Genomic DNA, 24,915 nt, shown 5'->3' on the forward strand with positions numbered 1-24,915 from the left:
TGTCACTAGCTTTAAACTTGGTACAGTTGGTTATTGGGTCACTGGGGTTCAAATTCAGAAAATGGGGCGGAGCCACAAACAGCCCATCAGATTTGTTTTGCTTTTTACTGGGAAAATACAAATTATTGATGCCAAGAACCGCTAAGCGCACAAACTTGGTGAATGAGTGACTGTGTGTCCAGGTTACAAAAAGTGGGCAGAGCCAAAAACAACTAACTATTTACATTGGAAAATATAAACTGCAGGCCTTCTTCCACTGTTTATGGCAGGGTTCCCAAACTTTGCCCAGATGGTCACTGGGTGACTGGGATTAATATTCAGGGAAGTGGGTGGAGCCTATAATAGCCAAATAAAAATTCACCTGTTGATTTTCAAGGGGAATATTTAAATCGCTGCCATTTTTACACTGTTAACAGCAGATGCCTCAAACCTGCTTCAGTTGGTCATTAGGTGTCTGGGGTTCAAATGCTGGAGAGGGGCATAGCCCCACATAGCCAATATGATTTGTTTAATTTCTATGGGAATATACAAATTATTGATGCCCTCCCACAGTGTAATGTCAGCATCAGGGTGTTGACATCACACTGTGGAAGCCTTGTTGCATTGTGGGTAGAGATGAGCCGAAATTTTCAAAATTTCGAACTGCTTTTATTACGAATGCGAAATTTAACATTACGACCCAAATTCGTAATTTCGTAATTAATTTTCAAATCGTAATTTACAATTTCGTAATCGAAATTTCACTCCCGTAATGACGAATTTCGTGTCTCCAACCGAAATTTTACTTTTTCAGGTTTGTAAGGGTTTCTATCCCTCTAGATGCCTAAAATGAATAGCCCAGCCAGCCAGCTCCTCCTCTCTCTCTCTCTCTCTCTCTCTCTCTCTCTCTCTCTCTCTCTCTCTCTCTCTCTCTCTCTCTCTCTCTCTCCAGAGATCTGTAGTATTTCAAAACCATACTCACATTCATGACATGTCCAGGGATCAAACCCAGGCCAACCACATGGAAGACAGCTATGCTCACCACCATACCACCAAACACACACTAAATAGACTGCTAACCTAAATCTTACTTGTAGACAGTCATATGAGACACATGCTGGGTGCAGGGCTTTGTGATTGGACCATGGACCATGCGATAGAGTGAGGTGCAAAAATGAAATCATGCCTAGCAGAGGATGGTTTCACAGTGCTAAATGCTAGGCTGGCTGTGGTGCAATTGGTTAATGCGTCTGGCTGGTAACAGCAAGGTTACAGGTTCAATTCCATCCAGGCATGTCTTTTCCTTTTGCGTTCAACAGTTGTCCAAACAGAGCCAACAGAGCCCCAGATAGCCATGTAGAGTTAGGTCACAGCTAGCCTGGCTGTGGTGCAATTGGTTAGTGTGTCTGGCTGGTAACAGCAAGGTTACAGGTTCGATTCCATCCAGGCATGTCTTTTCCTTTTGAGTTCAACAGTTGTCCAAACACCGAGCACAAAGTTTTGCATGCGTAAAGTTTTACGCACGCAAAATACCCCATGGGGTTCAATGGCGCAGCGCGCGCACGCAAAAGGAAAAGACATGCCTGGATGGAATCAAACCTGTAACCTTGCTGTTACCAGCCAGACACACTAACCAATTGCACCACAGCCAGGCTAGCTGTGACCTAACTCTACATGGCTATCTGGGGCTCTGTTGGCTCTGTTTGGACAACTGTTGAACGCAAAAGGAAAAGACATGCCTGGATGGAATCGAACCTGTAACCTTGCTGTTACCAGCCAGACACACTAACCAATTGCACCACAGCCAGGCTAGCTGTGACCTAACTCTACATGGCTATCTGGGGCTCTGTTGGCTCTGTTTGGACAACTGTTGAACGCAAAAGGAAAAGACATGCCTGGATGGAATTGAACCTGTAACCTTGCTGTTACCAGCCAGACACACTAACCAATTGCACCACAGCCAGGCTAGCTGTGACCTAACTCTACATGGCTATCTGGGGCTCTGTTGGCTCTGTTTGGACAACTGTTGAACGCAAAAGGAAAAGACATGCCTGGATGGAATTGAACCTGTAACCTTGCTGTTACCAGCCAGACACACTAACCAATTGCACCACAGCCAGCCTAGCATTTAGCACTGTGAAACCATCCTCTGCTAGGCATGATTTCATTTTTGCACCTCACTCTATCGCATGGTCCAATCACAAAGCCCTGCACCCAGCATGTGTCTCATATGACTGTCTACAAGTAAGATTTAGGTTAGCAGTCTATTTAGTGTGTGTTTGGTGGTATGGTGGTGAGCATAGCTGTCTTCCATGTGGTTGGCCTGGGTTTGATCCCTGGACATGTCATGAATGTGAGTATGGTTTTGAAATACTACAAATCTCTGGAGAGAGAGGGAGGAGGAGGAGGAGGAGGAGGAGGAGGAGGAGGAGGAGGAGGAGGAGGGTGGGTTGGTTATTCATTTTAGGCATCTAGAGGGATAGAAACCTTTGCAAACTTTAAAATACTAAATTTCGTAATCGTAATTACGAAAATTTGCGTAATTTGCGAAAATTACGAAATTTCGATTACTGCTAAAATCGTAATTGTAGTAATTTCGCGAAATTTCGGAAATTCGTAATTAGGTCATTACGCTCATCCCTAATTGTGGGAAATAACAGCTGTTTCTAACTGCCAGAAAAGAAGCATCTCCTTCCACATACATCACCTGCCAGCAGGAAGGATGTCGCCATGTGATAATTGTCAGAATGTAAATCAGGGAGAGGAAAGATTTTACAATGGGCAAATGGGAAAACACTGACTAAATAATCTATAAATGATTATTGTAAAAATTAAATTTTTTTCATTACATTATTTTCACTGCAGTTCCTCTTTCTATAATTTATCACTGGCAGCACAACCAGTAAGGCCCCGTTCATACTCTGAATCGCAAAACGCAATTGATTGCGATTTTGCATTGAGAAGTTTAGCGATTTCTCTGATTGCTTTATGCAATTCTCTTTCCAGTGAGTGAAAATCGCAAAACAATAACCTGGAAAATGCTGCATGCAGTGTGTTTGCAATCCTTAAAAATTGTGCCACAATCACCACAGTGTGAGTAATCGCATAGGTTTACATGTGCTGCAGTGCTTTGCTGATCGCTGTCTGAAAGCGTCCAAGTGTGAACAGGGACTCAGAGTTGGTTTATACTCTAAGCCTTTTTTTTAGCACTTTTCTGATTGCTTGTGGTTCGAGAAAGCATTTATTCTAATGTAAACCTATGGCAGTGATCCCTAGAGCTAATTGATTTTTTACAAAATCGCAAGAGAGCTGCCTGGAGCATTTCTTTCAGTGACTGTGCTCAGGGGAGGACTGGGACGTTTTGGCCTGGAGGAAACACAAACCAGAGGTCCGTTATCATGGCAGCCCCAGCCCAAATGACATCACACAGGCACCCCACGTCGTATATGCCAGTAGTCATGTGGAGCGCCAATGAGGAAATACAGGCAACGGGTGCACATAATACATTTTGAGGAACAACAGCCGGGGTATACGTCCTGTCTATCATTCGTAGTTATCGCATGCCATGATTATCGCACCTGACAACCACATTGGCCCGAGATTTCCCAACATCTCCAATTGATACATTCAACCAATTTCCACCCAAAAATTTTATCCGATTCGATAATATCAAAACGGTTGGTCAATCGGCTGTCAAGTCAACAGATGTATGGCCACTTTAATTCCCCAAAGCTCATTCCTCCCCCTCCCTCCCCCACACACACTTATGTCCTCCTCTTCGCCACTATCTCTACTAATCCCTCATATATGCCCCTTTTCCACCTCGGATATTCCCTCCCCCTTTACCAGACACATCCTTATGGCCCATACTCACGGGCTACAATTGTCGCCCGTGAGTATGGGCCGTTGCACGGGAGCACACCCCGACCCGTCGCTGCTGTCGCCGGGCGATTGGCGTGGTCAATCGCCTGGCGACAGTTTCCATCGCAACTCCGCCGCAACTGTCGCTAGTCCACGTGAGTATGCAGACTAGCGATAGCAGCCTCTTACTACAATACGGCGCTTCCGGCGACGGTAGAAGAACGTCGGCGACAGCTTCCATCGCAGAGCTGGTCCCTCTTCCGCGTGTGTACGCGGAGGGACCTGGCGACGAGCTGTCACCGGCCTGTCGCGCACACGCTCACGTGTGCTGGCGACAGGCCACTTTTGCAGCCCGTGAGTATGGGCCATTACTGACCTTCCTGTTGGCAACATGATCCCTGACTCGTTAATGTTAATTTCCAAAGTTTCGATACCCCTCCTTCCATCACTGTTTTAACTACCCCCCCCCCCCAACATCCATACCTTGCTTACCTGCTTTTTACTGGTGGTCAGTGGCAGTGAATCACTGCCTGCCCACGACCCACTTCACTATAGTATGAAACCCTATAGGCCACATCCATACTCAGTACTGACAGGTGGAAAAGCCATCATGATTCGATCATAGTGAAAGAATCTGTTTGTAACAATTGATGCATGTATTGCCAGCTTTAGATTATGGTTTCTAATAACAAGATTGGAGACAGGAGAGAGAAAGCAAAGCAGGTGGTTTTGGTGCACGGCGCCAGGGCTGTGGAGTCGGTACAAAAATCTTCCAACTTCGACTCCTCAGTTTATGAAACCACCAACTCCGACTCCAGGTACCCAAAATGGCTCTGATTCCAACACCTCGACTCCGACTCCTTAGTCTAATATTTACCAGGGCTGTGGATTTTGTACAAAAATCATCAGACTCCTCAGTTTATAAAATCTCTGACTCCGACTCCTCGACTCCGACTCCACAGCCCTGCACCGGTTACCCAAACCAGAAGCCCCATAGCAGCAATAATAAACTGCGCGGGGAGCGTAAGGGTAATTTGGGGCTCAGGTGATCGCCGTACCCCAAATTACACCTCCCTCTGAGTTCCAACGACTCGGAGGGGGAATAGTATTTAACACCGCCAGGGAGTTTAGTGGCAGCAGGAAGAGCCATCATTCGGCGCTCCTGGCACCCAACTTACCCGCAGCACACAAATACTAAGGGCTCAGACACACTATAAGCACTTTTTAGCCATCAGAGCTTTCTGAGAGCTTTTTAAAAAGGGCTCCCATTGACTTACATTAAAATCGTGGTAAAATCACGATTGCGGTAAAATCGCTCAGAAAAGCGCTTATAGTGTGTCTGCGCTCTTATGCAGAGAAGGGGAGAAAAGTGAGGAGAGAAAAGCTGAAAGAGAAGGAAGAAGATAGTTAAGTGACAAGACAATATGTTCTGTACAGCGCTGCGGAAGATGGCGGCGCTATATAAATACTAAATAATAATAATAATAATAATAATAATAATATTTTGCCTCACCAGGATTGCACTTTTATTTAGCTTTCCTGTATGACAAGAAGACACACCCAGCACTAGGGGAAGAGGGAAACAAAGGTGAATGAAGGAGGCTGGTGCACACCAAGAGGGCTTCTGAGCGTTTTTCAAATCAACAGAAAATTGAAAAACACTTGGCTAATGTTACCCTATGACGGTGTTCTCACAGCAGCGTTGTGATTTTTTTCAAAATCGCAAACACGTTGCATGTAGCAATTTTTGGAGCGAGTCATTCAAAAATCGTTCTGAAAATCGTTTCACAAAATCGCACTCACAAATTGCAAGCAATTGCTATTGTGATTTTGGCGTTCACTAGCCGAGAGAGAGACTGAGAATAGCCTGATATGGAGCAGAGCTGTATTGCTGTATTGCAGTCTCACATTACACAGAGGCTACTTGCCTGTAATAGGACTCCTGTCCCTGCTGGTCTTTCACACAAGTCAGAAAGCAGCCCTCCTGGAGTCTAGGGACTGTCAAAAACTTTTCAACTTGTTTAACCCTTATCCACACATGCAGTCATTATAACAATGGGGAGAGACAAGACAGATGTTTGCCCACGGACCCTCCAGGCAAGCTCTGCATCATGCTGTGTATATTTACAAGCTTCCTGTCCTCTAATTGCACTTTTATCAGCTAGCCAAGTGTTTCACATTGCCTTACAACAACAAACCTGAATACACCAGACACTGGACCAGCCCTAAATCACTGAATGAAAGGCAGCCTGGGGGGAGATTGCCCCCCTTCCCAGTCGGCCCCTGACTGTGCTTGTGTTTAACATACAGGAATGCCAAAAAATCTCAAATGCCTACAAAATCGCTTGCTACAAATGTGAAAAATAATGCTACAAAATTGCTCAGTAATTGTGATTGCATTCCCTGATTTACAGTGTGAACTAGGCCTGTACAACACAGTCACTGCAGCAATGTAGAATCTACATGATTATAATTAAATAAATAAATTATTATCAACCAGGACAAGATGGGTGAGAAAAAGATAAATTGTTTTCAATACAATGCAATGATGTAGGTCCTACTTTTCATTAAAGATGGTGGTGAGGACTTTAGGTGCGCTCTTCTTTTCATTTGAGTCTGTGGCTGATGCAGTATTACTTGCAGCTGCTTTTGCATTGCTTGTACTTGAGTCTGATGAGGATTGTTGAGGTTGCTTAGATGGTGGTGAAAGTGGCGATCGTCGTGGTGGTGCCTTGGAAGACTTTATCTGGCCTGAGGTCTGTTGGGCTTCTCCCTTAGTTTCAGCTAATTTTGTAGGATTTGTCCACCTTTCTGTTGGATCAGCAGATTTAAAGAGGAACTGTAAGGAGAAAGAAGCATTCTTTAAAACCCAGTATATGACAGTGATTTAGGTGTACAGTATAATATTGTTATAGTAAACACCAAGAGACCAGGAAAAGTGGTTTACTATATAAGAAATTGTCTTGGAAATGGCCCAGCATGCCCTGGTACACTGGAGGTGCAGTACAGGCAATTGCACATTTGGTGGACTACAAGGTTAAAGGGAACCTTAATTGAGAGGGATATGGATGTTTCTTTTTAAACAATACCAGTTGCCTGGCAGTTCTGCTGATCTCTTTGGCTGCAGTAGTGGGTGAATCACACACCTGAAACAAGCATGCAGCTAATCCAGTCTGACTTCAGTCAGAGCACCTGATCTGCATGTCTGTTCAGGGGCTGTGGCTAAAAGTATTAGAGACACAGAATCAGCAGAAGAGTCAGGCAAATGGTATTATTTTAAAAGGAAAAATACATATCCTTCTTAGTTTAGGTTCACTTTAAGTATACCTTAGGGCACAGCCGTCTCAACCACCAGGCAGGTATACATTCTTGCCTGGAGCGGCAGGAGGAGGCAGGAGCGCTGCTGCATTGAGTAGTGAGGGAAAAAAAAGCTTCTTAGCTCACTCAGGTATCAGTTTACAGCAGCAGCAGCAGCAGCGCCTGACTTGACTCATAACTGATTCACTGACTGATTCATTCAGTTCCTTCAGCTCAATGATTCAAAGAACCACAGTAATGAGTCAGTGAGAGAAGGCACTCCTCCCAGCTCACTCAGGGATCTGAGTACAGCATTAGCTCCTGAGTCCTGACTCTTCACTCTTAACTGATTCATTGATTCATTCAGTTCCTCTCTCTCTGCTACTGGTAACTGCATGGATGTAGAGATTGAGTCTAGCAGCCAGGCATGGACTGCCCCCCAGGCCGCCTTTTATTCAGTGATTTAGGGCTTGTCCTGTGTCTGGTGTATTCAGGTTTGTTGTTGTAAGGCAATGTGAATCACTAGGCTAGCCAATAAAAGTGCAATTAGAGGGCAGGCAAGCTGGTAAATATACACAGCATGATGCAGAGCTCTTCTGGAAAGTCCATGGAAAAAAAATCTGTCTGGTCTCTCCCCATTGTTAAAATGACTGCATGTGTAGAGAAGGTGTAAAATAGGTTGAAAAGTTTTGACAGTCCCTAGACTCCAGGAGGGCTGCTTTCTGACTGGTGTGAGAGACTGGCAGGGACAGCTGTCCTATTACCGGCAACTAGCCTCTGTGTAATGTGGGACTGCAATACAGATTAGCTCTCTGCTCCATCTCAGGCTATTCTCAATTTCTCCACTCCTCCTCTCTCTGGGCTAGTGCACGCCAAAATCACAATAGCAATCTCTAGCAATTTGCGAATGCGACTTTGTGAAGCGATTTTTGAAAGAATCGCTCCAATAAATGCTACCTGCAGCATGTTTGCGATTTTAAAAAATCCCAACGCTGCTGTGGGAACACCCTCATAGGGTAACATTAGCCCAGCGCTTTTCAAATCGCTGTAAATTTGAAAAGCGGTCTGAAGCACTCTTGGTGTGCACCAGCCTCCCCTCATTCACCTTTGTTTCCCTCTTTCCCTAGTGCTGGCTGGCTGTGTCTTCTTCTCATACAGGAAAGCTAAATAAAAGTGCAATCCTGGTGAGGCAAATATCTTCTTCCCTCTCTTTCAGCTTTTCTCTCCTCATTATTTCTCTGCATAAGGGATCAGACACACTATATAAGGTAGTGAAAACCGGGATTAGTAGAGATGGTGGTGAAGGGGAGGACATAGGTAGGTGTATGTGGGGGGGATTGGTCTTGAGGGAATTACAGTGGCCCTACTTTTGTTGACTTGACAGCCGATTGACCAACCGTTTTGATATTAGCGAATCGGATAAAAATTTTTGGGTGGAAATTGGTTTAATGTATCAATCTGAGATGTTGGGAAATCTCGGGCTAATGTGGTTGTCAGGTGCGATAATCATGGAGTGCGATAACCATGAATTATAGACAAGACGGAAACCCCGGCCATTGTCCCTCAAATTGTATTGTGCCCCCCTGATGCCTGTACTTTACCTGTCACACTGTTCCCAGAGTGTCCTTGCTGTATTCCCGCATTGGTGCTCCACGTGATTCCTGGCATATACGACATGGGGTGAGTGTGTGACATAATTTGGGCTGAGGCTGCCATGATAATGGGCCTCTAGTCTGTGTTTCCCCCAGGCCAGAAGGTCCCAGTCCTCCCCTGGCAGCAGCATAGTGTGTGTGTGTGTATAGTGTATGTCTACTGTGTTCTGTGTATAGTGTGCTGTGTGTGTGCGCGTGTGTATAGTGTGTGTGCGTGTGTGCTGTGCGTGTCTATAGTGTGTGTGTGTGTGTATAGTGTGTGTGCGTGTGTGCTGTGCGTGTCTATAGTGTGTGTGTGTGTGTGTATAGTGTGTGTGTTGTGTGTGTTGTGTGTGTAGTGTGTGTGTACTGTGTGCATGTGTATAGTGTGTGCTGTGTGTGTGCGTGTGTAGAGTGAGTGTGTAGTGTGTGTGCGTGTGTATAGTGTGTACTGTATGTGTGTACTGTGTATAGTGTGTGTGTGTGTGTACTGTGTGCATGTGTATAGTGTGTGTGTCTGTGTACTGTGTGTACTGTGTGTGAGTGCATGCCGCAATAAGTATATTTTATGGTGAAACGCTCTGCTGCATTACAACTATTTTCTGGTGAACTCATGCCGCAATAAGTGTATTTTCTGATTTCCTGGTGAAATGCTGCTGCGTTATGATTATTTTCTGGGGTCTTTGGGGTGGGGTTCACCACGGGGGTGGGGGGTATGGGGCTGGGGGGCAATCAAGGGGGGGGGGCGCCACAGGATTTCTCGCCTGGAGTGACAAAATGGCTAGAGACGCCCCTGCCTTAGGGCTGCATAGCCAGGCTGGACAGATTGCTGGTACAGTATCCAGGGCTCCTTAACAATTGCAGCCATAACTGAATAGAGGCAGCCACTTGCTTCCTGTGAGTTACTCCGATACCTCAGTGGGTGGGACTTGCAGCACGCGTCCTGCAAAACTTTCTGCTCACACTTGGGCGAATCATGAAGCCTCTCTTCAGAATGCAGCCAATCACGATCAGTAATCAGCATCTATAATGCAAGTAGCTCTGATACCTCCATGGGCAGAACTTAGCACTCTTCTCTCCACTATCCTTAAAGGAACACTATCGCGAAAAAATGGAAAATTTAAAATACCCGTAAACACATACAAATGAGAAGTATGTGTTGTCCAGAGTGAAATGAGCTACTAATTAATTTTCTCCTATGTTGCTGTCACAGTAGTTAGTAGAAATCTGACTGAAATGACAGGTTTTTGATTAGTCCATCTCTTCATGGGGGATTCTCAGTATTTCATGTATTCTTTACAAAAGCACTCCCTGGAATATATCGGTATAAAGATGCAGGCTGCACCCCTATTTGTTTGCACACTAGTCTGACAGTTGGATTGAGCAAATGCCATTCAGTAAGTACTTTTGAAAATAAAAAGACAATTCCTGAGAATCCACCATGAGGAGATGGGCTAGTCCATAACCTGCCAGTTCTGTCAGATTTCTACCTACTGTAAGTGACATTATTTAGGAGAAAGGTAATTTATAGCATATTTTATTCTGGGAGAAATGTACTTCTTATTTATGTGTTTTCCTGTATTTTGACATTTTTAACATTTTTCACAATAGTAGTCCTTCAATGTTGCAGCGAGTAGGCCTGCTCTGATCTGCACTACAAGTGAAAGTAGCCTGTACTGCATTCCACACGCTACCAGCAGCATCATCGCTAACGGAACAGATACCCGGGAGTACGTACAATCCCATGGGGGGACTCTGACAATACTTTATTCGGTGATTGCAAAGTGGAAGTGGAAACGCTGCATCTTTTATGTTCACATTACTCCTCATATTCCCTGGCTGCTTATTTGTAAAGTACTGTATATCCAGCGCCTGTGCCGTTCTCCTTGTCTTACAAATGTTATCAGGCATCAACTCACCTGCAACCAGCCTGAAGAGAGCAGCTGACCAGGGGTGTGTCAATAGCCGTAGCAGCCACAGCAGCTGCTATGGGGCCCTGGAGCACAGGTGGCCCAGGTGGTACTGAGGCTGCTTACACACTAAGACGTTACAGGCGCACGTTAGAGCAGCCTGTAACGCAGCCCACCGCACAGTAATGAAAAATCAATCAGCCCATTCACAGTGCACACGTTGCGTTACATTGTAACACAGCACATCTGTTGAGAGTGCTGCATGCTGTGCGTTATGCGTGGCTAAGCTGCGTTAGACTGCTTGCACATGCTCAGTAGTGTTGGGGGGAGCGGCCAGGCACATGGCTAATTAATATTCACTGCACGGTGTGACGTGCAGTGTTTACTTCCTGGAGCGGGCGCTCTGTGCGGCGATTGGCCGGCAGGACCACGTGATGCCGCATGCCTCCAAGAGTACGCATCACGGCATCACGGACGCCAGAGTGAGCTGCACAACGCGGCTCACTCTGACGTCCACATCAGAGAGCACCAGGCGTTGTGTTAGGGGCACGTTATTTGCCCTATAACGTCCCCTAAACGCAATGTCCTGCTGTGTAACTAGCCTTAATGTATTCACCATTAACTTTCTTGTGTTTCTCCACCCTCTGACTTTGTCTCAGTGCCCATAAACTATGTGCAGTATTTAGTGCATGAGAATGTAAATTGCCCCATTAACTTATATCCATAGGGTAGGGGCAGGAGGCATTGCTTAAGGGCCGGTTCACACGGACGCTTGGCGGCGTCTACCGTCAAGCGTTCGGGACCCATCGGCTAAACTCTCCCATTCAAGTGAATAGGAGCGTTTAGCATTGCGCGGTTACCGTCGATTACCGTCGATTGCATAAACGCGGCGTTCTGATCCCGATTTAACGCATCGTTTCGGCCGTCCCTAGAAGCCGCATGCAACGTCCAGGGACGGCTAGCCGGCGCGGCTATATGTCCCCCTGCGGGGACGAGAAACGCAGATCGCGACGATCTCTGTACCGCCGCCACCGAACGGGACGTCACAGGACGACGCGACTTCCTGGCCGCCCCAACGCCGCCTGCCGTCCGTGTGAACCGGCCCTAAGAGTGCCTCCATCTGAGGACCCCATGACATTTTTGCTATCATCTTTGGCTACGCCACTGCAGCTGACCATGGGTTTCGCACTGACATATGACGCATGCGCAGCCCACTGTTACTGGCATTTCCGGACTTATAAAATTCTTCCTCTGTACCACGATGGTCTGAGCCATGCTTATGCGCTTTGAGTCCTATGGGAGAAAAGCGCTTTATAAATGTTATTTGTTGTTGTTGTTGTTTGTTGTATATCCAGAGTCACGTCATGTAGGGGCCAAAAAACATGTTTACTTTAACAGATGTTATATTATAGCCAAATTTACTATAGCAGACCAGTGGTGTAGCAATAGGGGTTGCAGAGGTTGCGATTGCACCGGGCCCCTGGACCAGAAGGGCCCACTAAAAGCACTCCCTCATCCACCTTATTAGCTTTGCAACGGTGCTATGCTGGTAATGAACACCTCTATAATTGCATTGAACAGTGGTAATCCTTAACAAACTGTTTCCTTACTCTAATTACACTTCTCTGCAACTGTCATTGGTGAGTTTTGAGGCTCCTTATCAATACAGTGCTTGGGGCCCCATGTAAAACTCACACTGGGGGCCCCAAGCTCCTTAGTTATGGCACTGTACCAGGCATTGCTCCCATAGACATATAATGGAGATTGGCCCAGGACCTGGAGAGGTAGTTTGCTATATCCAATTGTTTACTATACCTGATTTATTATAACTAGAGATGTCGCGAACGGTTCCGGAGCCGGCGGCGAACATCTCAGCATCTCTGGGCTCTGTACTACTTCCGGGTCGCTATGACCAGGAGTAGTACACCTGCGCTGGCCCGGCAGTGCACGTCACAGATCTTGCTCCTGTTTCCTGGGCACTTTCTGCGCATGTGCGTGACGTCACTCATGACACATGCGCAGAGACTGCCCGGCAACAGGAGCAAGATCTGGGAAGTGCACTGCCGGGCCAGCGCAGGTGTACTACTCCTGGTCATAGCGACCCGGAAGTAGTACAGGGCCCAGAGAGATTCGCCCGGCGAACGGTTCGGGCCATCTCTAATTATAAAGAGATTATACTGTAATAGAAAAATAGAAAAACAGTTAGGGCCCATTTCCACTATCATGAATCTGCATGCATTTTCTGCACGCAGATTCGCACAACCAATACAAGTTGATTAGCCTGTTTCCACTTGTCAGGAAAACAGAGCGTTTTTCTGTGCAGGAAAAATCTGCACAGCAGAGCCATCAGAATCCGCACACCGCCTCACATACAATGTAATTAATAGGAAATTCACATGTGTTTTCGCTAAGCAGAGCCGGTTCTAGACTGGCACATATGAGGAGGCAGTCAAAAATGGGAAGGGGGTATCATGGATAAGGAAATTTGCGGCATGTGAAATGGGCGTGGTCATGAAATCATGTGGGCGGGGCTAACTGTAATGTAGTTATACCAGCTAGTGTAGTTACAAAAAATAAATATATATTTTGTAATGGTAAACACCAACCTAGTTGGCTCATGGAACGTACAGTGCTGACCATAATTATTCATACCTCTGGCAAATTTTTCTTGCATATTTTTCACAGCAAAGAGCACGTTATGCACACTTCAGATAGTTGCAGGATTTTTGAGGTGCAACACAGAAATATTTTTCTATAAAGGTTGATATGCTATGCTGTTGAGTATTTTTCACAGCAAAGAGCACGCTGACTTGAGAGATACAGTGTGACTGACAGTAGTGTTGGGCGAACAGTGTTCGCCACTGTTCGGGTTCTGCAGAACATCACCCTGTTCGGGTGATGTTCGAGTTCGGCCGAACACCTGACGGTGCTCGGCCAAACCGTTCGGCCATATGGCCGAACTAAGAGCGCATGGCCGAACGTTCCCCGAACGTTCGGCTAGCGCTGTGATTGGCCGAACGGGTCACGTGGTTCGGACCCGAACGCGCTCTGATTGGCCGAACTGTCACGTGGTTCGGGTAAATAAATACCCGAACCACGTCATATCTCCGCCATTTGTCTGTGGGTTTAGCTTTGGGTAGGCAGGCAGGGTAGTTCGCGCTCCAGCCACGCTAGCCAGGGTCCCCCCCAGTCATTGTGTGTCGCTGCTGGGAATAGTAGTACACCGCTCGCTCAGCATTCTGTTTACTGCCACTCTGTGTACCTCGCTCAGCCACACTATATAGCATTCTGTTTACTGCCACTCTGTGTCTGCTGGGAATAGTAGTACACCGCTTGCTCAGCCACACTATATAGCATTCTGTTTACTGCCACTCTGTGTACCTCGCTCAGCCACACTATATAGCATTCTGTTTACTGCCACTCTGTGTCTGCTGGGAATAGTGGTACACCGCTCGCTCAGCCACACTATATAGCATTCTGTTCACTGTTCTGTGTCTGCTTGGAATAGTGGTACACCGCTCGTTCAGCCACACTATATAGCATTCTGTGTACTGTTCTGTGTCTGCTGGGAACAGTAGTACACCGCTCGTTCAGCCACACTATATAGCATTCTGTGTACTGTTCTGTGTCTGCTGGGAACAGTAGTACACCGCTCGCTCAGCCACACTATATAGCATTCTGTTCACTGTTCTGTGTCTGCTGGGAATAGTGGTACACCGCTCGCTCAGCCACACTATATAGCATTCTGTTCACTGTTCTGTGTCTGCTGGGAATAGTGGTACACCGCTCGCTCAGCCACACTATATAGCATTCTGTTTACTGTTCTGTGTCTGCTGGGAATAGTGGTACACCGCTCGCTCATCCACACTATATAGCATTCTGTTCACTGTTCTGTGTCTGCTGGGAATAGTGGTACACCGCTCGCTCAGCCACACTATATAGCATTCTGTTCACTGTTCTGTGTCTGCTGGGAATAGTGGTACACCGCTCGCTCAGCCACACTATATAGCATTCTGTTCACTGTTCTGTGTCTGCTGGGAATAGTGGTACACCGCTCGCTCAGCCACACTATATAGCATTCTGTTTACTGTTCTGTGTCTGCTGGGAACAGTAGTACACCGCTCGCTCAGCCAGAGTATATAGCATTGTGTTTACTGCCACTCTGTGTACACCGCTCAGCCAGACTATATACCATTGTTTACTGACACTCTGTGTACACCACTCAGCCACACTATATACCATTGTTTACTGACACTCTGTGTACACCGCTCAGCCAGACTATATACCATTGTTTACTGCCACTCTGATTCTGCTGGGAACAGTAGTACACCGCTCGCTCAGCCAGACTATATACCATTGTTTACTGACACTCTGTGTACACCGCTCAGCCAGACTATATACCATTGTTTACTGACACTCTGTGTACACCACTCAGCCACACTATATACCATTGTTTACTGACACTCTGTGTACACCGCTCAGCCAGACTATATACCATTGTTTACTGCCACTCTGATTCTGCTGGGAACAGTAGTACACCGCTCGCTCAGCCAGACTATATACCATTGTTTACTGACACTCTGTGTACACCGCTCAGCCAGACTATATACCATTGTTTACTGACACTCTGTGTACACCACTCAGCCACACTATATACCATTGTTTACTGACACTCTGTGTACACCGCTCAGCCAGACTATATACCATTGTTTACTGCCACTCTGATTCTGCTGGGAACAGTAGTACACCGCTCGCTCAGCCAGACTATATACCATTGTTTACTGACACTCTGTGTACACCGCTCAGCCAGACTATATACCATTGTTTACTGCCACTCTGATTCTGCTGGGAACAGTAGTACACCGCTCGCTCAGCCAGACTATATACCATTGTTTACTGACACTATATAGCAGACTATATAGCATTGTGTGTACACCGCTCAGCCAGACTATATACCATTGTTTACTGACACTCTGTGTACACCGCTCAGCCAGACTATATACCATTGTTTACTGCCACTCTGATTCTGCTGGGAACAGTAGTACACCGCTCGCTCAGCCAGACTATATAGCATTGTGTTTACTGCCACTCTGTGTACACCGCTCAGCCACACTATATAGCATTGCGTACTCTGCCAGTCAGTGTGTATATTGCTGGGATCAGTAATACTCCACTCACCGTCAACCACTATATGAGCTCAACATGAGTTCCCCAGAGACCTCCGCTGTGAGCAGCACTCCCAACAACAGCAACAGCCAACGCCCCACGCAAGCTATAACATCCACCCCAGCAGCCAGTGGTCAGCAGCAGCCCTCCCCGGAGGAGAACGTTGTGTCCATCAGTCCGTCGCCAGAGCGATTAATGAGGGCTGCCATTGAGGAGATGATGGGGCCTGATGTGGAGGAGGAGGTCTGGCTCAGGCCAGCATCCCAAGTTAATGTTGAGGACGATGAGGGGTCTGTGTCTGGGGATGTTGGGGTGGCAGAGGTGGTGGGTGGGTCAGACTCAGGAGAAGAGTTGTATGATGAGGATGATGATCGGGACCATCTGTATGTGCCTCAGAGTCCGACCCCGGAAAACATGTTGTATCGTGTGTTTAGGTACTAAAATCTGCGTTCCCTCCCAGTAGTGTTGGGCGAACAGTGTTTGCCACTGTTTGGGTTCTGCAGAACATCACCCTGTTCGGGGTGACTATATAGCAGACTATATAGCATTGTGTTTAATGCCACTCTGTGTACACGGCTCAGCCACACTATATAGCATTGTGTTTACTTCCACTCTGTGTCTGCTGGGAACAGTAGTACACCGCTCACCCGCCACTGTATAGCATTGTGCTCTGTGTCACTGCTGACAATAGTGGTACACCGCTCACCCACCACTGTATAGCATTTCTGTACTGCCACTGTACTGCTGCCAGTCAGCGTGTACTTTAAGGATAAGTGAAATGAGGAAGAAATCCGGTGAAAGAGGGAGGGGCAAGGGAAGAGGTGTTTCCCCTGACGGTTCACGTACAGGCCACAGGGGAGCACCCAAGAAAACCCACTCAATACTGCCCATGTTGTCCAGGACAACAACCCTCACAGATCCAAAAGAACAGGACCAGATAATTACTTGGATGACCTCTCAAGCGTCCAGCAGTGGGTTAAGCAGCACCAGCACATCACGCACGAGGTCCGAGTCCTCAGCCAGTTAAAGTCTGGGCTTTCTTTGAAGACTGCACTGAGGATGTTACCATGGCGATTTGCAAGGTGTGCAAGACCCGCCTGAGCAGGGGGAAAAGTATTAACAACCTCTCCACCACCAGCATGAGCCGCCACATTCTATCCAAACATCCCACTCTGTGGGCAAACGCGGCAGGACAGGGTACCACCAGCAACACTGCCTCCCTTGGGTTCACCAGACTCACCACCAGACCCGCCTCAGCAGCAGCAGTAGCCCAGCCATTGCGTGGTTCACAACATTCACAAACATCAGACGATGCTGACACTGTCACTTTCCGGACTAGTGCTCTTGAGGTCTCCCAGTGTTCATCAAACACAACAACCAACAGCCCTTCGGTGTGCAGCGCTACGGTTGAGTTGTCTGTTTCTGAGATGTTTGAGCACAAGAGGAAATTGCCAGCAAATGACCCCCGGGCCGTGGCAGTAACAGCCAGCCAGCATAGCCAAGCTTCTGGCCTGCGAAATGCTGCCATATCGAGTGGTGGAGACAAACAGCTTCAAGGGCATGATGTCAGTGGCCATCCCACGTTACGTGGTTCCCAGCCGCTACCACTTTGCGCGCTCTGCAGTGCCTGAGTTGCATGAGCACGTGGTCAGCTAAATAACCCGAAGCTTGAAGAATGCCGTTGCCTGCAAGGTTCACCTCACCACTGACACCTGGACGAGTGCGTTCGGCCAGGGTCGATACATCTCCCTTACCGCGCACTGGGTGAACCTTGTGGAGCCTGGCAGCGATTCCTCACCTGCTACGGCGCGGGTGTTGCCCACGCCGCAAACAGCTGGATAACAACAGCAGCACCTACCTCTCTGACTCCTTCTCCTCCAACGCATCTCAAAGCTGTACCTCATCCGGAAATGCTAACCCAGCACCAGCAGCAGTAGGATCGTGGAAGCAGTGCAGCACAGCTGTTGGCATGCGTCAGCAAGCGTTGCTGAAGCTGATCTGCCTTGGGGATAAGCAGCACACAGGGGAGGAAATTTGGAGGGGAATAAAGGAACAGACGGATTTGTGGCTGGCACCGCTGGACCTGAAACCGGGCATGAAGCTAGACACCTGGCACGAACTGGCAATGTACGCAATAGAGGTGCTGGCTTGCCCGGCAGCCAGCGTTATGTCGGAACGCTGTTTCAGTGCTGCCGGAGGCATCATCACAGATCGGCGTATCCGCCTCTCCACAGAAAATGCAGACCGTCTGACTCAAATTAAAATGAATCAATCCTGGATTGGAAACGACTACGCAACACTCCTGGACCCCAACCAAGTAACATGACCGATGAACATCTGGGATGGTTTAGCGTTTCCGGTCCCTGTTTATTGAACCTCTCATCTGTATTACATTTATGACTGCATGGCGGCAAAAAGCATTGCTGCTATATCCGCACGCTTTTTGTCCTCATGCAAGGCCTGGGTTGTTGTGTCTCACAAAGCGTGGCCTTCTCCTCCTGCGCCTCCTCCTGTTCCATCACGTGTGCTGCTGCTGCTGCTGGGTTACCGTTGCCGCGTGGTCCCTGTTTATTGAACCTCTTATCTTTATTACATTTATGACTACATGGCGGTACAAAGCATGCTATCCGCACGCTTTTTGTCCTCATGCAAGGCCTGGGTTGTTGTGTCTCACAAAGCGTGGCCTTCTCCTCCTGCGCCTCCTCCTGTTCCATCACGTGTGCTGCTGCTGGGTTAGCGTTGCCGCGTGGTCCCTGTTTATTGAACCACTTATCTTTATTACATTTATGACTGCATGGTGGTACAAAGCATGCTATCCGCACGCTTCTTGTCCTCATGCAAGGCCTGGGTTGTTGTGTCTCAAAGCGTGGCCTTCTCCTCCTGCGCCACCCTCCTCCTGTTCCATCACGTGTGCTGCTGCTGGGTTAGCATTACCGGTCCCTTTTCCTGGAACCTCTTATATGTATTACATTTATGACTGCATGCCGACAAAAAGCATGTTACCTGTGCAAAGAAAACAGACATTTCCCGCATTTAAAAGACAGTTTTCCCTTTGAAACTTTAAAATCGATTTTCTCAAAAACTATAAGCTCTTTTTGCTAAATTTTTTTTTCCTCTTGTACCCACTCCCAAGGTGCACATACCCTGTAAATTTGGGGTATGTAGCATATAAGGAGGCTTTACAAAGCACAAAAGTTCGGGTCCCCATTGACTTCCATTATGTTCGGAGTTCGGGTCGAACACCCGAACATCGCGGCCATGTTCGGCCTGTTCGGCCCGAACCCGAACATCTAGATGTTCGCCCAACACTAACTGACAGGTGCACGCAGCGCACAGGGAGTCAGTCTGCCTTGAAAACAAACAAACAACAGCACTGGCTCTAATAGAGAGGAGGCAGGAGCCAGGCAGCCAGCACGCAAGCGAGAGAGCACACAGCAGTGTCTGTGTCTCTCTCAAACACACATATGGCACGGGCAGGCTGGCATGGCATTTAAGCTCCTCCGAGTAGCGTATGATGTCATACGCCAAGAGGAGGACTCGGAGGAGTGAGGACCAATTGCGCACAGCCTTGCGGTCATGTGACTGACTATGGTACGTGCTTCCAACTGTAATAGGATATGTCCTGAATAAATTATTGATTGTGGAGACAATAGTGCGGACCATCTCCTTTTTTCACATGGGACTAAACAGTCACATGACCGCTGCGCACCTCCCACGGATTGACGTCCGTGCCATCTCCTCGCCTCGCTGGTTCTGCGGTCCAGAAACAGGAAATAGGCAGAGGAGGTGGCCGGCTTGTTTGAGGGGGCAGAATGATAATTTAAGGGGGTGATACCCCCTCTTGCCCCATGTTATAGCCGGCTCCATCACTATGCAAATTTTCCATGCGAATTCATGTACGTTTAACCACTTAAGGACTGCAGTCATAAAACTCCTTAAGGACCAGACCCTTTTTGTCCATTCAGACCACTGCAGCTTTAACGGTTTATTGCTCGGCCCTACAACCTACCACCTAAATAAATTTTTCCTCCTTTTTTTGTCACTAATACAACTTTCTTTTGGTGCTATTTGATTGCTGCTGTGATTTTTAGTTTTTATTATATTCATAAAAAAAGGCATGAATTTTGCCAAAAAAAATGATTTTTTTTTTACTTTCTGTGCTGACATTTTTCAAATAAAGTAAAGTTTCTATATACATTTTTGTCCAAATTTATTGTGCTACAGGTCTTTGATAAAAAAAATAAAATCCAATAAGTGTATATTTATTGGTTTGGGTAAAAGTTATAGCGTTTACAAACTATGGTGCAAAAAGTGAATTTTCACATTTTGAAGCATCTCTGACTTTTCTGAGCACCTGTCATGTTTCATGAGGTGCTAGAATTCCAGGATAGTATAAATACCCCCCAAATGACCCCATTTTGGAAAGAAGACATCCCAAAGTATTCACTAAGAGGCATGGTGAGTTCATAGAAGATTTTATTTTTTGTCACAAGTTAGCGGAAAATGACACTTTGTGACAAAAAAAAAAGTTTTCATTTCTGCTTACTTGTGGCAAACAAAAAAGAAATCTGCCACGGACTCACCATGCCCCTCTCTGAATACTTTGGGGTGTCTACTTTCCAAAATGGGGTGTGTTTACTGTCCTGGCATTTTGGGGGTTGCTAAATTGTAAGCACCCCTGTAAAGCCTAAAGGTGCTCCTAGGACTTTGGGCCCCTTAGCGCACCTAGGCTGAAAAAAAGTGTCACACATGTGGTATCGCCGTACTCAGGAGAAATAGTATAATGTGTTTTGGGGTGTATTTTTACACATACCCATGCTGGGTGGGAGAAATATCTCTGTAAATGACAATTTTTTTATTTTTTTATTTTACACACAATTGTCCATTTACAGAGATATTTCTCCCACCCAGCATGGGTATGTGTAAAAATACACCCCAAAACACATTATACTACTTCTCCTGAGTACGGCGATACCACATGTGTGGCACTTTTTTGCAGCCTAGGTGTGCTAAGAGGCCCAACGTCCTATGAGTACCTTTAGGATTTCACAGGTCATTTTGAGGCATTTGGTTTCTAGACTACTCCTCACGGTTTAGGGCCCCTAAAATGCCAGGGCAGTATAGGAACCCCACAAGTGAATCCATTTTAGAAAGAAGACACCCCAAGGTATTCCTTTAGGTGTATGGTGAGTTCATAGAAGATTTTATTTTGTGTCACAAGTTAGTGGAAAATGACACTTTGTTAAAAAAAAAAAACAATAAAAATTAATTTCCGCTAACTTTTGACAAAAAATAAAATCTTCTATGAACTCATCATACACCTAACTGAATACCTTGGGGTGTCTTCTTTCTAAAATGGGGTCACTGTTTGGGTTCCTATACGGCCCTGGCATTTTAGGGGCCCAAAACCATGAGGAGTAGTCTAGAAGCCAAATGCTTCAAAATGACTGTTCAGGGGTATAAGCATCTGCAAATTTTGATGACAGGTGGTCTATGAGGGGCCGAATTTTGTGGAACCGGTCATAAGCAGGGTGGCCTCTTAGATGACAGGTTGTATTGGCACTGAAGTGCAGGAAGTTCTCAAATCGTGACCTGGACATGGCAGCAGAGAACATGGGCATGTGATGTATTAGGTGCGTAGACCAATAAGACCGCAATACATTCTTTTTGACTAGACCCATGTTAAGGAGAAGGCCCCCAAAAATGTTACATTCGGAAACTTGGAGTGGTTTCCACCGAATAGGCTGGGCATAGTAGCTTCTTGGATTGGCGGTTGCATATTGTGTGGCACAACGGTTGGTCTCAGCCACAATTAAGTCGTACCAGCAGTGATCAGAAAAAAAAATTCTGTCACTGCGGTGGCGCAGGTGAGGGTTTGGCCGGGTGATCAGAAGCCCGCAGGGGGCAGGTTAGGGCCTGATCTGATGGATAGGAGTGCTAGGGGGAGACAGGAGATAATTGATGGGTGTCTCAGGGGGTGATTAGAGGGGAGAATAGATGCAATCAATGCACTGGGGAGGTGATCGGAAGGGGGTCTGAGGGGGATCTGAGGGTTTGGCAGAGTGATCAGAAGCCCACACGGGGCAAATTAGGGCCTGATTTGATGGGTAGGTGTGCTAGGGGATGACAAGAGGTGATTGATGGGTGTCTAAGGGTGTGAATAGAGGGGGGAATAGATGCAAGCAATGCACTGGGGAGGTGATCGGGGGTATCTGAGGGTGATCTGAAGGTGTGGGTGGGTCATTGGGTGCCCGCAAGGGGCAGATGAGGGTCTGATCTGATGGGTATGATGGGTAGCAGTGACAGATGTAAATAATGCACTAGGGAGGTGATCAGAGGGGGTCTGGGGGGCTATCTGAGGGTGTGGGCGGGTGATTGGGTGCCTGCAAGGGGCAGATTAGGGTCTGATCTGATGGGTAGCAGTGACAGGGGGTGATTGATAGGTGATCAGTAGGTGATTACAGAGGAGAATATATGCAAGCAATGCACTGGCGAGTTGATCAGAGAGGGTCTGGGGGGCTATCTGAGGGTGTGGGTGGGTGATTGGGTGCCCGCAAGGGGCAGATTAGGGTCTAATCTGATGGGTAGCGGTGACAGGGGGTGACGGGGTGATTGATAGGTGATCAGTAGGTGATTACAGGGGAGAACAGATGCAAGCAATGCACTGGCGAGTTGATCAGAGGGGGTCTGGGGGGCTATCTGAGGGTGTGGGTGGGTGATTGGGTGCCCGCAAGGGGCAGATTAGGGTCTGATCTGATGGGTAGCAGTGACAGGTGGCGACAGGGGGTGACGGGGTGATTGATAGGTGATTACAGAGGAGAATATATGCAAGCAATGCACTGGCGAGTTGATCACAGGGGGTCTGGGGGGCTATTTGAGGGTGTGGGCGGGTGATTGGGTGCCCGCAAGGGGCAGATTAGGGTCTGATCTGATGGGAAGCAGTGACAGGTGGTGACGGGGTGATTGATGGGTGATTACAGGGGAGAGCAGATGCAAAAATTGCACTTTCGGAGGTGATCTGAGGGTGGGTCTGCGGGCAATCTGAGGGTGTGGGCGGGTGATCAGGTGCCCACAAGGGGCAGGTTAGAGTCTGAACTGATGGGTGGCAGTGACAGGGGGTGATTGATGGGTGATTGACAGGTGATCAGTGGGTGATTACAGGGGAGGTTAGATGTATACAGTACACATGTGTGGGCTCTTGGGGGGGGGTCTGGGGAGGATCTGACGGTGTGGGGGGGGGTGATCAGGTGCCCACAAGGGGCAGGTTAGGGTCTGATCTGATGGGTGGCAGTGACAGGGGGTGATTGACAGGTGATCAGTGGGTGATTACAGGGGAGGTTAGATGTATACAGTACACATGGGGGGCTCTGGGGGGGGGGTCTGGGGAGGATCTGACCGTGGGGGGGGGGGTGATCAGGAGCCCCCAGGGGGCAGTTTAGGGCCTGATCTAAAAAAATAACGTTGACAGATAGTGACAGGGAGTGATTGATGGGTGATTAGGGGGGTGATTGGGTGCAAACAGGGGTCTGAGGGGCGGGGCGGGGGGTCTGATGGGTGCTGTGGGTGATCAGGGGGCAGAATCAGTGTGCTTGGGTGCTGACTAGGGGGGCTGCAACCTGCCCTGGTGGTCCCTTGATCACTGGGACCACCAGGGCAGGAGGCAGCCTGTATAATACACTTTGTATACATTACAAAGTGTATTATACACTTTGTAGGGGCGATCGCAGGGTTAACAACCCGCCGGTGCTTCTAAACAGCAGGCGAGTTGACGTCACGGGTGGGCGGAGCCTAATGCCGGTGGATGCGCACGCATCCATGCGCGCAATCCCGGTATTTCCATGTCCCAGGACCCGACGCCCATCTGTGTTATGCGGTCCTGGGCTGCCACTTTGCCGACGCCCATAGGTAGTGGGTGGTCGGTAAGTGGTTAAGCATAAAAGCAAACAGACACTGACATGGTTAAATTTGCATGCTTACTAACATACGCGAAAACGTAAAACACTCGCATTAAAATTTGAGTACGAATTTGCATCCGTATGCGAATTCGCTTTCACGTTTTCTGCAACAAATTTGCACCACACAAGTGGAAACGAGCCCTTAAGATGGAGTAGCCATTAAATCTCCTTACCCTGACAGCGAGGTACTGTACAAATGCCATATCCAGCGTGGGAAGATTCATGATTACTCCTGGCAGCACAGAACGCAGAGCAAGAGATTGTTTTTATTATTCAAGTAGTTGTCACAGCCCCACGTTGTAACCCAGATGCGTGGAGTACGATCCACACCAGGGTGTTATTATGTTACAATGAGAGGGGGGTGACATCAGATGCCGCTGCAGCAGAGCTGCATTTTGACACCCCCAAAATGTGCTATTTTACATTACACATTCTTTCACTGAGGTTGGGAGAGGAACAGTCTTCCCTCTGTAGCTGGATCTGCAGCTGCTGGCTCACGGAGCCGATCTTTGTTTATCTCCCCCTGCAGACATTGCTGTATTGGACTGTGCTGGCCAGAGCATGTGACTGTGGCTATGGAGCCTCTGCGTTGCTATGCAACTGCTATGCAACTGAATGTAGCCACGCCCAGTGACGGACTGGGAGGTGGTAAAGCAGAGGAAAGCCACTTGCTGGCCAAGCAGCAGTAATCAGTAGAGATGGGAAGTTCGGATCTTTTCAATGATCCGGATGATTCGAATCGGATCATTGAAGAGATCCGGATCTTTGATCCGAATCTCGGATCATTTTACTACCAGAAGCATTCGGGGGTGAAATGAACAGCAGGACAGGTCTGTGGACAGGAGAAGGGGAGGGGGTGGACACACAGAGAAGGGGAGAAGATGGACAGAGGGCAGGGAGTGGACAGAGAAGGGAGGAGGGACGAGCAGAGAGCAGAAATGTTTGCACGTAATACCCACATGCTGAAGTCATATGCTTTACATATATTTCACCTATATCATATATGTTCATCTGTACACTTTGAAAGAAAAGGTCGCACAGTGAAAGAAAGCATTCCCAGAAGATAAGTGCAGCTGTTTAGTGCCGAGTGCAGGAGGATCATATTACGCTGCAATC

General features: G+C 47.6%; 1 protein-coding gene across 1 annotated transcript in view; it reads right to left on the bottom strand.

Moving 5' to 3' along the window:
- The window catches only part of LOC137524182 (nuclear factor 7, brain-like), a 52,917-nt gene extending 28,540 nt beyond the window's left edge, over positions 1 to 24,377 (bottom strand). The window contains exons 1-2 of the mRNA XM_068243769.1: positions 23,973 to 24,377; positions 6,402 to 6,679 (exon numbers count right to left, since the gene is read on the bottom strand). Coding sequence (XP_068099870.1) covers positions 6,402 to 6,679; positions 23,973 to 24,023 — 329 coding nt within the window. The 5' untranslated portion in view covers positions 24,024 to 24,377. The remainder of the gene's footprint in view (positions 1 to 6,401; positions 6,680 to 23,972) is intronic.
- Between the last annotated feature and the right edge of the window lie 538 nt (positions 24,378 to 24,915).

This window comes from Hyperolius riggenbachi, chromosome 7 (assembly GCF_040937935.1).
Source record: "Hyperolius riggenbachi isolate aHypRig1 chromosome 7, aHypRig1.pri, whole genome shotgun sequence".
In the NCBI taxonomy this organism is placed as follows: domain Eukaryota; kingdom Metazoa; phylum Chordata; class Amphibia; order Anura; family Hyperoliidae; genus Hyperolius; species Hyperolius riggenbachi.